Source organism: Peromyscus leucopus, chromosome 5 (genome assembly GCF_004664715.2).
Source record: "Peromyscus leucopus breed LL Stock chromosome 5, UCI_PerLeu_2.1, whole genome shotgun sequence".
Taxonomy (NCBI): Eukaryota; Metazoa; Chordata; class Mammalia; order Rodentia; family Cricetidae; genus Peromyscus; species Peromyscus leucopus.
Genome location: NC_051067.1, coordinates 3,677,204 through 3,693,895, shown reverse-complemented (window position 1 = coordinate 3,693,895; position 16,692 = coordinate 3,677,204). Strand labels below are relative to the sequence as shown.

Here is a 16,692-nt window from a genome sequence, read left to right as displayed (position 1 = left end):
AATACTTTTTGTTTAGTCGCCCCCCCCCCAAAAAAAAAAAAAACAAAAACAAAAACGCTGCTCTTGGTTTTAACATTATGCTTACTTAATCATTCAGGTGACTTCAGTCCAACCACACATTACTCTCTTGGGCTCCAGGTTGATGACTTTCTGGTACCACACATGGGGGATCTTGGTTTGGGGGACATGAAGAGAAGTTTGGACTTCCTCACTAATAGCTAAAGAAAAGAGAGAGGAAAAAAAAAAGCCTCAAAAGCAGAGGTGGGAGTAGGTGGGAAGGAATGGGAAAGGGCACAATTTGGTTAATTACTTTAGGCAGCAAAGAAATCTAGTTGTTTTCTCAGCACATGCTAATATCAAATAAAGAGACACCAGATCTTGCTAATCTGTCGACCCCTCAGACAAAGTTTATTTGTGGTGACTTTTAAACTCCTGACTTGCCTTCCAATCACCGAGTTTAAAATGAAAAGCTTTAAATAAACACCAGGAATAGAAGATAAATAAACTTTTTCCCCCTTGCAAGTGCCTAGCTCGCCGTGGTTCAGGCTCAAATCCCCAGAGGACAGACTGCTCTCTTTTGTGTTAATGTTTAAAAGATTTTCCAATGCCGGAGTTTATTCCTACTGCAAACATTTCTATTTACAAGGTCAAGTGTATCAGCACTCGACACAGCTTAAGAGTGTAATTATTTATGTAAGGGCGTTTGAGTGTGCATCAGGAGCTTGGCGGAAACCCAGCCTCCAGCCCACTGTTCAACAGCTCCTCAGGACAATATTACCAGTCCTGGTGATTATTTCCCTCCATGGTGTGTTTACTTTTGCACGCCTCAATGTTTTGTAACAAAATTTTGTATTTTTTTTTTCAGCAAAAGTGTGAAAATGGCTTTGAAGTATTGAGTCTTGTAGGCTTCCTAGACCTATTGGTAACAGATGTTATTGGCATGTTTGATTGAATGAGAAGGCAGAGAGGACACTCCTGGGGGTCAGGAGCAAAAGGGAGGGGGTGTGCAGGGTGGGTCTCTGAGTGAGGAGGTTATCCTCACACAAGAGACAATATTTTGTGAATTCTCTTCACAAATGCCAACAGTACCAGCAGAGGCCAGTTACAAATTGTTTTAGCTGCCTCATTTACAAACATCTAATTGTTCATTAAATTAAAGGCATTAGCTCACATTCTATTTTGCACTGCACTTTAATTTCACTTGATGTCTGATTGAATCCCAGTGCCCCCTCCAGCCCCCTCCCGCCCACCACAGGGTTAACCGCAGTATGACTGGGGAGCAGCCGCACAGAAGCCACTGTTGAAACTCTTTACTGATGTGTGCATTCTTAATAAAACAACCAAAAGATACACAAAGTCATAGTTATTTAAAACACAGGACTTTAAAAACGATGTCTATAAAAATACAATGTTTAAGGCAGTTTGGAAATGCATTTATACATTTCTACAATGTCCATAAATTCTCTTGAAAATAAGAACGTTACTTCAAATCTGTAAAATACACTGTACATTTTTAGACTGTTCTACACAGGGCACACTTAAAATGGGCCTGCGTGAGTGGGTTCCTGGTGACCAATGTGTTCTATACATTTCCTGGATGGGGGTGATGTAACATTGATGCAGATTTAAAATTTTTAATTTCTTTTTAAAAATAAATTATTTCTGACGCATACAATTTATAAAAATTCTATATACAAAGTACAGCAACTGGTAAGAAACCCCAGTTTTAATACAGTTTATATACGACGTACCAGGGTGGGAGACCCCGATAGGGGCAGAGGCAATATTCAATCTCTGCATATTCAAACTTAGAATTTCTTGGTCAAAACAAAACAAAACAAAAAACAAACTAAAAAACAAAAAACAGAACAGAAAAAGGACAAAACACACACCACACAGAGGTCTTCCTAGATGGCAGTACAGAGCTTTAAGATAAAAACTTGCATTGTTCAACACCATGGTAACTCTTTAGGCCAGGTTTTTGGACCCTTAATTCTAAGACACGTGGTGTTCAGCGATCAGAACAGCGGCAGTGGCACTGAGGTGGGGGTTAGGGTTATAATGTAGACGTAATTTCGGGGACCCAGACAAGGCAATCGTCGGCTCCACACCCGGCGCAAGAGTACAGGAATGAATCGGTAAGGGAACTCTTCCATTTACTTACGATTGCTGTGTTTCTCAGTGGCCACAAGCAATTAAAGTCGTTACCAGTACTATGTGTCCCCTCACAGGAAAACTGTTTAAAAACAAAACAAAAAATGGCCCCTTTGCAAACCTAATTCCCTTCAACATCCCCTCCCCCAGTCCCTTGGGGCTGTGAAGACTCCCACCGGTCAGCCGAATCCAGGCCTCCGTTGCTTTTTGCAGGGTGTCCTGAATTCTGCAGATTCCAGGCGGTAGGATAGATCAGTCGGTTATCTTTGCAGCCTGGAAACCGCACAGTGGAGGGCCAGGCATGGTGGCTGGGGTATGTGCTGGGCCCTTGTCCAACCAGGGAGAGTGTGGTCAGTGTTCCAGACCATCCCCGGCCCCTGAGCCACAGGTGCCCGGCTCGGGAACCGTCCGGATCGCGTACACCGGCCTGCAGCAGGGGCGCAAGGGCTACAAGTGTGACCCGAGCAGCAGTAGCAGCAGCAGCAAGCAAACAAGCCGGGTCCAGGAGCCTCGGGTCGCACAGTGGCCTCCACTGCCGCTGCTGCTACTCCTGCGCCCCGGCCCGTAGGGCAGGTCCCCGCGGCCGCCCGCCGCAGCAGCGCCGCCGCCCGGGCGAGCGAGGCCGTCGTCATCGTCCAAGGGCTGCTCGCCGCCCGCCGTCCCCGCGCGCTGCTCCTCGTCATAGTCTTCGTCGTAGTAGTCGTCCAGGCCCCCATCCGAGCCACTGCTGCCCGGACCGTTGCCCGCGTCTGGGCCGAAGCACAGGCGGGCCATGTTCTCCTTGACCGACTCGCAGATGGGCCGCTCCAGCCCATCGCACACGCAGTCGTTGAGCAGCGCCGCCTTGGGCACGGCCAGCATGTCCTCGATGACCGCGCGGCACTCGTCGGTGCAGCGCAGTCCGTTGAAAAGCTTGCCGCAGTAGGCCAGGTAGCGGCTGAGTGCCAGGTTGCAGCGACTGTCGCGGTCGCAGCGTCGCCGGGCCTCAGTGCAGCCCATGACCGAGCCCGCTCCCGCGCCTGGGCCCACGCCGCTGGTGCGAGGCAGGCAGGGCTCGATGGCGCGCTTGGTGGACCTGCAGTGTTCGTCCTGCGCGCAGTCGCAGTCTTCCAGCGCGGGCCCGCGGCGCGTGTGGTTGAGCTGGATGAGCGCCGAGATGCAGTGGCTCGGGCAGCGCCAGCGCGGCGAGAAGGACGCGGCCGAAGCGGGGAAGGCGCCGGCGGGCCCCGGAGCGTCAGCCCCGCCGCGCTGCGCCAGCACCGGCGCGCACGCCTCGGCGTACTGGCTGTAGGCGTAGCTGCAGTCGGGCTCGCCCTGGCACTGCAGCAGCGCCTGCCAGCAGATGAGGCGGCGGCCGTGCGCCAGCCCAGAGCCCCGCGGCGCCGAGCCCAGCAGTTGCAGCAGCGCCACCAGGCACAGCAAGGCGCCCGGAACGGTCCCGATGCGGGCCCCGCCGCCGCCCAGCAGCGCGGCTAGCATCGCGGGCAGCAGCGGCCGCCGGACAGGGTGCAGAGCGGAGATGAGGCGCGGGCGGCGTCAGTGGGGCCGCTGGAAAAGTTTGTCCGAGTCCCGCTCACTTCTGGCATGGGCGTCCTCATCCATCCATGCCGGCGGCCCGGCAGCTGATAGAGGCGGGTGTTCGCTCCGGCACTGCGGCCGGGGCTCCCTGAGAGGCTCGGCGACGCAGGTCCGGCTCTGGTCGGCGGCGGCTGGAGGCGCTCAACGCCGCCCCGGAGGGCCGCGGCGAGGCTGCAGGAGCGCGCGGCGCCGGGGGTGCATGGTGCTCGGCGCCTGCAGACGATCGTGCGGCCGGCGACTCCTCGGTTCCCGGCTCAGCGGCGCGTAGCACTTCGCAGCCTTCGCATCCCGCCTTCCCGCGGCCAGGCCGCCGGGTCCCCTCCCCCTCCGCCCCGGCCTGGGCCAAGCTCCGGGAAGCTCTGGGCGCCGGGCGCTGGGAGGACCCCGAAACTCGGAGCGCGCGGCTCGGCTCGGGGACCTGGAGCCTGGGGAGCGGATCCGCGGAGCCCGGCTTCCGACTTGCTCGCCGCGAGGCTTTAAATACAAAAATGGGCCTGGAGCCCCCGTGTGGTGCCGCGGCGCCCCCTCATTATGCATGCATAGAAAAGCAAACAAACAAAAACATTAGCAACGCTCTTTCGGCTCGCCGAGCCCCGGCCCCGCGCGCTCCAGGCTTGCCCGCTTTCTCCTTTCTCCACTCTCGGGCGCCCTTTGCTCGGCCCCCTTCCCGGGTTTTGCGCGCTGCTATTGGTCCAGCCTGTTGTTGTTGAAACTTTTTTTTTTTACGAGCCGCTGGAGTGGGGTTGCAGAGTGGGGGGAGGGCGGTGGGCAGCTCACATTCAGGCATTCAGGGCTTGAAAGGAACGGCTTAGGGAGCCTGACACAGGCCCAGCTCCTCCCACTCTTCAGGAGGCTGGGATACCGAACCTCAGCTCGCGCTCAGAGCCAGCGGGCAGGGCTTAGGGCCAGCTGCCTGCATCCGGCTCAGCCACCAGCCTTTTTGTTCGCTTCCCCCGCCCCCTTTTTGTTTGGGTGGGGGGGACACTTTTATTAATTCTCACTTATCCCCCATCTTTGCATTAGAGAGAGTTCGAAAGTCACTTTAATTTTCAGGCTCCGCGTCTTTGAGTCCTGATCACCTCTGGGGGTATAGCGAAGGGAGGGGGTCCTGAGAATTTAATGCGAGACTTTAGAAACTTAGACACAGACCGCGCGCAGGCACACGCAGACTTCTCTGTCTCTGTCTCTCTGTCTCTGTCTCTCTCCCTCCCCCCCTCCTCTCTCTCACACACACCATCATGACCATAACCATTACCACCATCGCAAGAAAGAAGGACACTTTCCACCAGGTTTTAATCCCCTGATCGGGCAGGTAAGGCACTGAGCGTCGATTCCAAACTGGGAGAAGTCCACAGAACTGAATCCATTTCTTAATTCATGATTGTAACACGAACGGCAATGACAAAGCGTAGCAATTAAACACAATGGGGATGCTGAGCGCTACCACCCGGCTGCACTCACTGCACAGAGGACGGAGGTAAACCGACCCGCTACGAGCTGTGAAGTATACATTTCAGTTCCTCAGCTTGTTCAAAGCTAAGCTGCTAGCGGAGCTGGCTTTGCGGTCTAAGCAGGACTCTCACAAGATACCTTAACTGTGGCGCAACGCAGCCTTTGGCCACCAGAGGCACCGCGAGTCTGCGGCCTGTCACAACCGCGCTTTCCTCCCTTTCCTTTGGTGAGCCTATCAATTCCATCTGTCACAGATTTTAAGGTTAAATCGCTGCTGAAGCAAAGGGAGCCCCAGCTGCAGCGCGCTCAGAAAGTGGACTGTCCACCTCTCCAAAGAGACAGGGAATTTGAAAGGGCAAAAGTGAGGGCCCGAGCCAAGACCCAGATGGATTAACCCAGTTCTTGGAAAAAGCTCACTGCCCAGGCTGGGAAGCTGCGCCGCCTCTGTAACTGCCTCAAACCATGGGAGAGCCAGACTGAGTTATGCGAGCCAGGCTATCTGCTTTGATTTGTGTAGCAGAAAACAAACGCAAATCTATCCTCAAGCCTATTTATCCAAGGTGGAGGCAGGAGGATCACTGCAGTTCAAGGCCTACAGTTTCAGGTTAGACACTTGGTAATATCCATTTTATCTTTAACAATCTGTGATTCCAAGGTCCTCAGGAGGCCAGACCTGAGATGCATCTTCAAGTTTGTGTTTGTTTCGGCTCCTTTCAAGAGATCTCAAAACAGCCCACAGGTGAATCTTCTGGAGACCTTTCTGGCTCCTGGAGGCTCTGACAGCTAGACCCCAAGACGGCCTGGAAGTCTGCACGTTCAACAAAATTTAAGGGGGTACTGTGACTGTTTAGCTGCTTAATGGGGACATGTTCTGACTGTCTCTGTCCTGGAGGTTATAGAATGGTTCATCTTTACTGGTCAGGTGATATCTTAGCCTTGATACAGGTCTCAGTGGGAGTTAAGAGAGGCCAAGATCTCGGCTCACCCTGAAGACGTCTCTATGGCCTTGACATGAAAGGGCGAGGAGCTGGCAGCCACCACAGGCTGTGTTTCCACACACACAGACCTTTCTGGGTCACAGGCTCCCACTTGGTAAGAATACCATGTCTGTGAACACTTCACCCTCCGCCCGCCTGCCTGCCCTCCACTTACTGACTTCTCAGTTCTGAACCCACCTGGCATTTTACTCCCCAAGGGCACCAAGGACAGAAGCCTCACTTTGTCCTTTGGTGGTGTCTCAGCCTGCTTCTTGATGGAACAGACTAGCCTGACTAATCACCTTCTTAAAGTACTTTTTTTTTTTTTTTTTTGTAGGCTGGTGTCTGGGGCTCACTGCTCTCCAGCTGCCTGCCCCTCTCCAGTTTATCTTTCAGTGGTTTCCTTAAAACACTTTATGTTTGCATTTTATTTACGATTTACGTATATGGATGTTTGGCCTGCATGTCTGTCTCTGTACCATGTACACACAGTACCTGCAGAGGCCCGAGAAAGCTTCAGATGCCCTAGAACTGGAGTTAGAGACTGTGGTGAGCTGGGAACTGAACCTGGGTCCTTACAAGAACAGCCTGTGCTGTTAACTGTTGAGTCCAAACCTATTTTGTGGTCTTTCTTCTTGCTTTTTACACAGCCTTTTACTGTTTGCTTTTTGCACAGCTCTCTTGGCTCCCTCATGGGACTTGGATGCGGGGGCAGTCTCAGGCATGGAAGCACAGTGTGGGACTGTGCCTTACCTTTTCCAGGACCCTGCGACAATTCCTCCGGTCTGTCTTGTGAGTTTTCCTTTCTTAATAATCCCTTTGCCCTTTAAGCAGACCCTGTGGGCTTCTCGCTTTAGGTGGCCGTCAGCTCTTCTCCCTCCATGCTCACCAATGACACCCAGATACAGACCAGACTGTTTCCTTTTCTTTAGAATCCTGGGCGGGTGTTGTGGGATATTTGATCACACTGTGAAACTCTGAGAGTGTTTTAATAAAATTAACCTTGGATCAGGGGGGAGAGCCAGCAACCAGTTGACAGAAATTAGCCATAGAGAGAACAAAAGAGCCAAGAATACCGACAGAGAGACACAGTAAGGAGTAGAGGCAGGCTTAGAGATCCCCGTTTCTTTCATTTGGGACGGGGTGGAGAGATGTTCTTTGCTGGGTCTCCAGCCAAAGAGGAAAGTCAGCCTGTTGCTTCTCGGTCTAGCAGGTTTTCACCCCGATATCTACTCCTGAGTCATTATTGGTAAGTAGAACAACTTAGCTAAAAACAACAGGCAGACCTTTCTGACACTGACCAGCAGAGCATGGCAAAAGTAACTAGTCTCTGGTGCTTCCAAGGTAAGGTCACGTGAAACTCTATGGTATCTGCCTGAGTGTCTCGAGGTGTTTGCTCTGGGAAAGCCAGTTACCACATAACTAAGAAACATAACCACCACTCTGAGGAAGCCTGAGCTTTGGTGTTTAGCAGATGTGTACAGAGAAAAGAGCTTCCTGAACATCTCCCAGATATTGCACCTCTGTGAACGAAGACATCACCAGAGAGTGAAGAACCTGTCTTGTCGTCTTAGTCAGTGTTCTATTGCTGTGAAGAAACACCATGACCAAGGCAACTCTTATGAAAGACAGCCTTTAACTGGGGGCTGGCCTGCAGTTTCAGAGGATTAGTCCATTATCATCACGTCTGGGAGCACGGCAGAGGTAAGCGTGGTGGCAGACAGGTGTGGTGCTGGAGAAGTAGCCAAGAACTACATAATCCAGATCTGTGGGTAGAGAGAGAAGGAGAGGGACAGAGACATAGAGAGACAGTGATGACAGAGAAGGAGAGAGACACACAGGGAGAAACAAAGAAAAAAGAGAGAAGCAGGGACACTGGGCTTGGCATGGGCTTTTGAAGTTGAACTGAATGCATTTTTGCATTATGATCCGGCTATGAACCTATGGGGTCCAGGGAGTGGAATGTGGGCATTTGAGTCAGAATGACCCCCATTGGCTCATACATGTGAATGCTTAGTCACTAAGGAGTGTCACCATTTGAAAGGAATAGGGAGTGTGGCCTTGTTGGAGAAAATGTGTCACTGTGAGTGAACTATGACAAGTCTGACCATGTTATTTGTTTCAGGGATATGGATGACTTTTGGGATTTTGGACTAGAAAAGCAATTAGGTGCTCTAAGTGGCCTATACTAGTAGGAACATGGAAGACAGCAGTTCTGAGAGCAGTGTAAACTATGACAGCCCATCCCAAGGAGCTTCAGAGGGGAGGAATATTAGTGAGTGGCCTACAGACCATTCTTGCGATATTTTGGTGTGGACCGTGTGTGTCTCGTCATCTTGCAAACTACAAGTTCTAAAGCAGGGAAGCATCCAAGAAGCATATGTGTGCTTTTTCAAAACACATATGCCAAAACTAATTCCATTGTACTTCAGTTTCTCCCTGGGTCCCAAGGAATGTGGGGCTGGGTGGGGCTGGGTGGGGCTGGGTGGGGCTGGGTGGGGGTGGGGCTGGGGGGTATTTCTTAAGCATATTTTTGCTAAACTGATCATTTTTGTGATTATCAAACTTTCAAACTTCACAAATTGGTTCATTTTAAAAGTTGGAATTATCGCCGGGCGTTGGTGGCGCACGCCTTTAATCCCAGCACTCGGGAGGCAGAGCCAGGCGGATCGCTGTGAGTTCGAGGCCAGCCTGGGCTACCAAGTGAGCTCCAGGAAAGGCGCAAAGCTACACAGAGAAACCCTGTCTCGAAAGACCAAAAAAAAAAAAAAAAAAAAAAAAAAAGTTGGAATTATCTTTGGGGAAAATGATAACTTTCATTAATAAGTATTGATAAGCAAGCAATAAATAAATAAAAATTAAGCAAACCTCTTACTGTCTTCCACTGACCCCAGTGTTCTATTAAATTAAGGAGATGAGAAGCCTGTGGACAGGAAAGGAATAGCCAGAGAAGAAGGCCTTTAAATTGATAAATTTAAAGCTTTTCTTTTCCAGTTTCAGTATTAATGGAATTTCAGTCTAAGCAGACCACAGAAGGCATGCCTGCTCATCTTCAGCTAACATTTCAGAATTACTAACTCTAAAACATCATTTCTTAAACAAGTGGGTCACAACACTGAATGTTGGGGTTGAAAGAAATTGACAGCAGGAAAAGGTTGTGAATGTACAATGACCCCAACTTTCTTAAAAACCAAACACCTAAGAAGCAGAAGAGGTTTGGGCAGCACTCACCATCCTGAGCAAGTGACTTCCCTGCAGCCTGTGCATGCCAGAATGCCATGCAATCCAACGGGTGCTGCCTGATGCACCTCAGCTCAGGTCAGGGACTGCGGTGTGTTATGAACAGCAGTGTTTACACTGCACTGGCAAAATGGTCTGTTCTTAGAGGAACACACAGTTTAGCTGTGGAAAGCAAAGACTTTTTTTATTCTTTATTTGATTTTGGGTGTTTGTGTATGCACATATGTGGAGGCTAGAGGTCTATACCAGTGTTTTCCTTGATCCTTCTCCACCTTCTCCACCTTCTATTTTGAAACAGTGTCTCCCACTGAACCTGGAGCTCACCAGCTGATGGATGGGCTGGCCAGTAAGGCCTGGGTATCCTTTTGCCTCTGTCCACAGGGCTGGATCATAGGTGTGCACTGCCACACCCACCTTTTAACGAGGATGAAAGGTGACCCAAAGAGCTTCTCACTCTTACATAGCAAACATTCTACCAAATGCACTCTCCCCAGCCTGGAAAACAGATAATGATTTTTCTACCATCACTTCTTAGCTTGTAAGTATCAAGTTGCTATGTCTTTGTATTGTGATACATTAGAATGTTTGGTTTTTAAACAGCTATTTGAGTTGCTGACTTGAATTTCATTTGAAAAAAATCTTCAGCGATTGGAATTAGGGCAGCATTTCCAACTGAGATTACCCCAAACACACTCATGCCACTCGGTACTGCATATTCACCTCAAGAGGCTTTCTTAGCATTGACAATTATAGGATCAACTCATCAATCAACTCTAGAAAACACCAAAGGTAATCTGCATCCTGCAGGATCAAATATTCAGCCTGGGTTTAATTCATATGAAAAATAAACACATCCATCTCATTAGTATGAAAATACATGTATATTTTAATAAATGGTAAAATTGTATGAATACAGTTGTTTTAAAATGAATTTCTTAGATTGATTTCTCTGCTTTCTATATCTGTACACAATGAGGGGTCAGTTTCTTGGTCAAATGGAGATTGTAGAAGTTGAGGAAGCCTGCCCTATAATGACCTGGGCTGCTGTTAACCAAAACACTAATCAACACAACAGCATCCAGGCTTCAGAAAATTGCCCAAGGTTATTACTTTTGTTACAAAATATCATAGTTTAGAATATTGATTTCAAATACTTAACACCACCCCATGTTTTCCCACATATGCTCCCAAATATAAACACACACAGGTACATACCCTTGCGTGCATATGTATATACACACAGGCACAGCTAGGTATGTGCCTGCATACCTGAGTCATGCACAGAAACTTGCATTTCCCCCTAGGCATCCACCTTGGCACCTTTATCCTGCCCTCTACCTCTTTGATGCATGAACCTCCTTATTGTAAGCATGGTTTTGATCTCTAGCTTTGAGCGACTACAGGAGGAGTCTCCTTAGACTCCTGCTCCTGTTTGATGCATGTAGTCTCAACTCCTGCTTTTCTGATTGCACATAGGGTGTGTGATGTCAGTCAGCAGCTGGTTTCCAGGCTGCCTGTGTAAGCTGGTCATGATGAGTGCCACCCACACAAGTGTACACACTAGCCATGAGACATCTCAGTGTAGTAAGAAGAAAATGAAGTCAGAGAACATGGTCAGGTAATCTATACTAATGAAGAAGAAAACTATTTATCTCATCAAACAATGACAAACATGATAAAAAAATCAGCAACTTTTTCTCTTCCCATGGAAATGTCAGCTAAAAAGGGATAGGCAGAAACAAACCATATTCAGAATACCAATGGCAAGTATCCTACCATAAATTGGCAGACGCTTTCATTTTGAATTGGAAATAAGATGGTTAGTCGATAATATTATTAGTTAATATATTCTTGGAAGTTTTAACACATGCAGTAAGGCTCTGATGATTAGATTTAAACTGGACACACCCTGAGAAGAGAATCTCAATGAAGGGTTGTCTACATTGAGTTGGCTTGTGGACATGTGTGTGAGGGGTTGCTTTAATCAATTAATTGATGTGGGAAGACCCAGCCCACTGTGGGCAGCACCATTCTCTATGCAGGAGTTCCTGAACTAAGTAAGAGTGGAGAAGTCGAGCTGAGCACAAGCAAGCAGCATACATTTGTCTCTTACTGCCTGTGAATATGATGTGACTACCTGTTTGAGATTCCTGCCCTGATTTCCCCACAACAAATGGACTGTGACGTGGAACTGCCACTGATATGAACCTCTTTCTCCTAAGTCTCTTTTTCTGAGGGTATTTTGTCACAGCAACAGAAATGAAACTAAGATAAAGACCAAAATGCATCTGTAGACAAATGCTGGGAAAGAAGCGGAGCTGATCTCTTTCAGCAAAGGTGGCCAGCACTGTGAGTGTCCCACCACCAGAGGCGCTACTTCTCAAGGCCTTTGCAGTAGGGCAGGACTGAGTGACTTCTAGCTGGTGGCTGTGACTGTCACCTCTAAAATAAGGTGTATCACCTCCAGTGCTAAAACTTTCCACTGTCCCTGCCCTTGCTGGCTGAACCCAGGAGCCTCCTCTCACCCCAAGGGTGTCCACAGATCAAAGCAGCTAGAAGGTCATGAAAGCATGGCTTTGGATCTCTCCCACAGGCCATGTCTGAAAAGCCTATTCCTAAGGACCTTTGGGAGGGAGAGCCACATGGGGGTCCTTAGACCTCTGGGCACAGGGCCTCAAAAGCAGTCATTTGGGCCATCTCCTTTTTTCCTCGCTTGCTTCTTGGCCCTGAGGTGAGGGGTCTTGCTCCTCTTGTGCTCCAGCATCCTGTGCCTCTACAGGCCCAAAACTACAGGGCAGTTAGACTGCAGGCTGAAACCCAAGAGTTATGAGCTCGCACAGCCCCCTTCTTTATAAGGTGACCCCTCTAGGCATTTGTTGTAGCAACAGCAGCTGACTAACATGCACATCTAGTATCTGGGAAACAGCTGCTCTGGGCAGACAGATGTGTTATTGTGTTGATTTTGAAATTTTTTGATTGAAAAGCAAAAGACAGGGGCACAGAGACCTGGAATTGAAAGAGGGACTGTTGAAATAAACCAGCCTATATACTTTAGAAATGTCTTAACTTTTAAGAAGTGAAAAAATATATTTGTCAAATGGAAATCAAAAATGCTTTGGAACTTTGTTCCCACAGGAAATGAGAGGCTGTGGACTCCTCCAGGGTTAATATGGATCAGGTTTGATCAGACAAGACCTCCTAAATCCTGACAGGTACTATCTATCAGCAAAGGTTACTGCTAATCTTCCCAGCACTTGGACATTATCTCAAAATTTTCTCTCTGGGGCCCTAAAGATACTTTGCCTACAGACAACAGAAAGCAAAATGGAGAAAACTATGCCTACATTCCCAAGAGTTAGGAGGTATTGGTAGTTTTTGGTTATTTGGTGGGTTATGAATGTTTGTTATCATTTAGGGAAATATAGTATATTGATACAATTTTAAAATTATTTTTGTTATACTGTATATAAGTTTCTAATCTTATTTAAAGGCATTTCTTATCATTCAGGGGAATATAGAATATTGATACAAATTTAAAGTTATTTTTGTTAAACTGTATATATGTTTCTTCTCTTGTTTAAAGGATTTTTGTATATTGATAAAAATTTAAGGTTATTTTTGATACAACATATTGTATGTATGTTTCTTTTTTGTTTGAAAATATGCAGTTCATTTGGAAATATACAGTGATGTTCTAGTTTTTAAAAGCTATTATTATAAACTATATAAGATAATCAGGAAGCATAGGTTACTTGTCAGTCATTTATAACAATCATATTTGTAGATATGTTAGGCATGCTTTCCAGATCATATAGAGATATATTTTAGATAGATGGATGGTCTTCACACCCTTCAAAGACCTACAGAATATGACATTTAAAATGTTTTGTTAACTTAAGGTTTTTCATGACAATGAGACATGTCTGCTCCCAGCAGCACTAATTTACTTCAGAGATGATGGGAACTGAAGAAACTCCTATGGAGTTTGCTTTCACTGTGGCAAGGTTAGCCACTGGGCAAAGAAACTGTTCTTGACTTTGATGCTGACAATGTGCTGTGCAGACTGGACATTCAGGACACACAGAAAAAAGACTGTTGAACTTTGCCTAAACAAGGCAGTGATGGGTTATGTCACTCTGTATGCTGTGAATGTGTTGCTCTGATTGGCTGATAAATAAAACATTGGTTAGCCAGTAGCCAGGCAGGAAGTATAGGCAGGAAAAGCAGACAAGGAGATTTCTGGGAAGAGGAAGGCTGAGTGAGGAGATGCCAGCCCATCATCCAGGGAGCAGCATGTAATGGCACACAGGTAAAGCCACGGAACACATGGCAACATATAGATCAACAGAAATGGGCTGGGTTTAAGTGTAAGAGGTAGTCAGTAGTTAGCCTGAGCTAATGGCCGAGCAGCTTTAATAATATAAGCCTCTGTGTGTTTACTTGGGTCTGAGTGACTGCAGGACCAGGTGGGACACAGGAAAATTTTCAGCCACAAATGGTGCCAAAACGTGGGGCAAGAGTTTCCACCTAAAACCCGAGAAAGCTTAAAAAAAAAAAAAAGATTCTAAAGTAGAGCTAAAAACAGCTTCTTAGTTGTGTCTCTCAGGCCAGCCGTCAGCTACAGTATGGCGGGTTCACAGCAGTGTGTGGGCTTGAGTGCAGCATGGCCATAGACCCACTGCCTCCCAGAGTCAGCAGAGAGCAGAGAGCATGGATCCCAGAGTTGGCAGGGTATGCATGACTCTCCTGGGTACCCCCACCATATTGAAAAGCTGAGATGGGCAGAGTCAGCAGCCAAGGCTGCCACTTCAGTACTAACTACTGCAGTTTAAAGCAATAGATTCACAATAAAACAGATTCAGAAATTAAACCTCTAAATGGTTTATGGTGTGTGTAAAAATGTATGTAGACTTAGTAGATAGAGGAAAAGGAATATAGACAGTTATATAAAGAAATAGTTTTAAAAAATAAAGTCTTTAAAGAGACAGTAAAGGTAATATAAAAAATAAGCCATCTAAAGATGAATATTACACAGAGAATCTGGATTATACTATCTTTGGGATTTTTAACTGCAGAAAAACATTTAATTATAAAGGCTGCTCAGTTAAACCAATATGTATAGCTGGAGAGCTTCTCTCCAGCTCCCACCAAGCCCCAACAGTCCCGCAGCCCACTTATAAAATAAACACACAGACTCTTATATTATTTAAACTGTTTGGCCTAATGGCTCAGGCTTCTTGTTAGCTGTTCTTATATCTTAAATTAACCCATTCTATTAGTCTATAAGTTGCCACATGGCTCGTGGCTTACAGGTACCTTACATCTTGCTTGTCATGGCGGCAGCTGGTTGCGTCTCTCTGCCTTAGCCTTCCACTTCCCAGAATTCTCTTCTCTCCTTGTCCCGCCTATACTTCCTGCCTGGCTACTGGCCAATCAGTGTTTTGTTTATTAACCAATCAGAGCAACACATTTAACATTCAGAACATCTCACAGCAACTATGTATATTTTAAAGGTATCTTGACTTCAAAATTTGGATCTGAGGATATGTTGCTTTGGAAAGGAGGCTCTGCTTTTGTTTCCATAGGAAGCAAGAGGCTATGGGTTTGTTCCAGATTAAGATACATCAGGTTTGACCAGCCAAGACCCCCTGAAAGGTCTCCGATGACACCATGGCCCAGATCATCCAACATCCAAAATCAACTTCAAGGCAATTGGCTCAGAGAATACAGTGTCACAGACTACTGCAGTCAGGACTTGACCATAATCCTAAAATTTTCTTTGTATCCCCATAAGAATACAGTGCCCTTTATCAGCAGGAAGTAGCCTAGAAAACTATGCCCACATTCCCAAAAAATGGATTATGGATGTTTGTCTTTGTATAAGTTGTTGGTTACAAATTGTTATTGGTCATAGTCAATATCTTTCTAAAAGAAGAAAGGGGGAATATGATATGGAAATATAGGATATAGATATGATAGGATAAAAGGGTGGATTGTTGAACCTACTTTTAAAGAGCAACAACTTGTGTAAAATATTTTACATTGTTATGGATTTTATTTTATTGATAAAAATGTAAAGTTAATTTTGTTATACTATATGTATATTATTACTCTTGCTTAAGGTATTATGTTTATACAACTCATTTAAAATTGTAATGTATCATTATGAAATACATATTAATAGTTAATAATCTATGATAATCAAACTTATAGTAATGTTTGTAGGTAGGTAATCTTCAAACACTTCAAAGACCTGCAGAATATGGCATTTAAAATGTTTTAAAAACTTAGACTTTCTGGACAGTGAGACATGTCTGTTCCTGGCAGCACCAATTTACTTCAAAGAGAAAGATGGGTGTCAAAGACACTCCATATGGAGTTTATCTTCTTAGCAAAAATAGCCATTTGGGCAAGAAACTATTCTTGCCTAAACTGCTTGACAAAATGTTGTATCGACTGGACATGTAGGACCCATAAGAAGGTAACCACTGAACTTTGCAAGACAAGATGATCCTTCAGGTTCCTGCTACACAGAAAAAACTGCGAGACATTCTACAGAACACAGAGAGAAGTGACTGAGAGACTCTAGGCCTGTGGGCTGAAAAATGGATGTCCCAACATTGCAGAAAGACTTTAGGTGACTGTCCAGGCAGCCAGCTGTCTCTGTCATTCTAGATTTTTAGAAGTTGCTTACAATACTCTTCCTGTTTACTTAGCTAATATTATATAGTTCTGAGGTCTTTGATGTAGTTGAAGACTAGATAGTTAGATAATTTTCCTTGGTTATGATAAAAGATAAATTAGATACGAGACTTTAGACACACAAATATAGGATAGATAGAATATTTTCTTTAATTTTGCAAAATAAACATAGACTAGATATTGTAACTGTAATTCTTGCTTGACAACTGTTCTATTATATGTAATTTTACTATGTTGATTTTGTTGAAGTTAAAACCTTCCTTTTAAATAGAAAGAAAAGAAAAAATGATGGGATATGTTGCTTTGTATGCTGTGAACGTATTGCTCTGATTGGCTGATAAATAAAATGTTGATTGTCCAGTAGCCAGGCAGGAAGTATAGGCGGGATAAGCAGACAAGGAGAATTCTAGGAAGAGGAAGGCTGAGTGAGGAAATGCCAGCCCATCATCCAGGGAGCAGTATATAATGACACACAGGTAAAGCCACGGAACACTTGGCAAAAATTAATAGAAATAGGCTGAGTTTAAGTGTAAGAGCTAGTCAGTAGTTAGCCTGAGCTAATGGCCAAACAGTTTTAATTAATATAAGC

The 16,692-nt window shown here is 46.1% G+C and overlaps 1 protein-coding gene across 1 annotated transcript; it reads right to left on the bottom strand.

Moving 5' to 3' along the window:
* Nucleotides 1–1,295: 1,295 nt before the first annotated feature.
* Gas1 (growth arrest specific 1) lies at nt 1,296–3,653 on the bottom strand. Its single transcript, XM_028893680.1, has one exon. It carries the CDS (start codon nt 3,631–3,633, stop codon nt 2,602–2,604), a length of 1,032 nt encoding a protein of 343 aa, XP_028749513.1. The 5' UTR covers nt 3,634–3,653; the 3' UTR covers nt 1,296–2,601.
* Between the last annotated feature and the right edge of the window lie 13,039 nt (nt 3,654–16,692).

Coding starts and splice junctions, on each gene's coding strand:
- Gas1 (XM_028893680.1), bottom strand. CDS start 3,633: ATGCTAGCCGCGCTGCTGGGCGGCGGCGGGGCCCGCATCGGGACCGTT.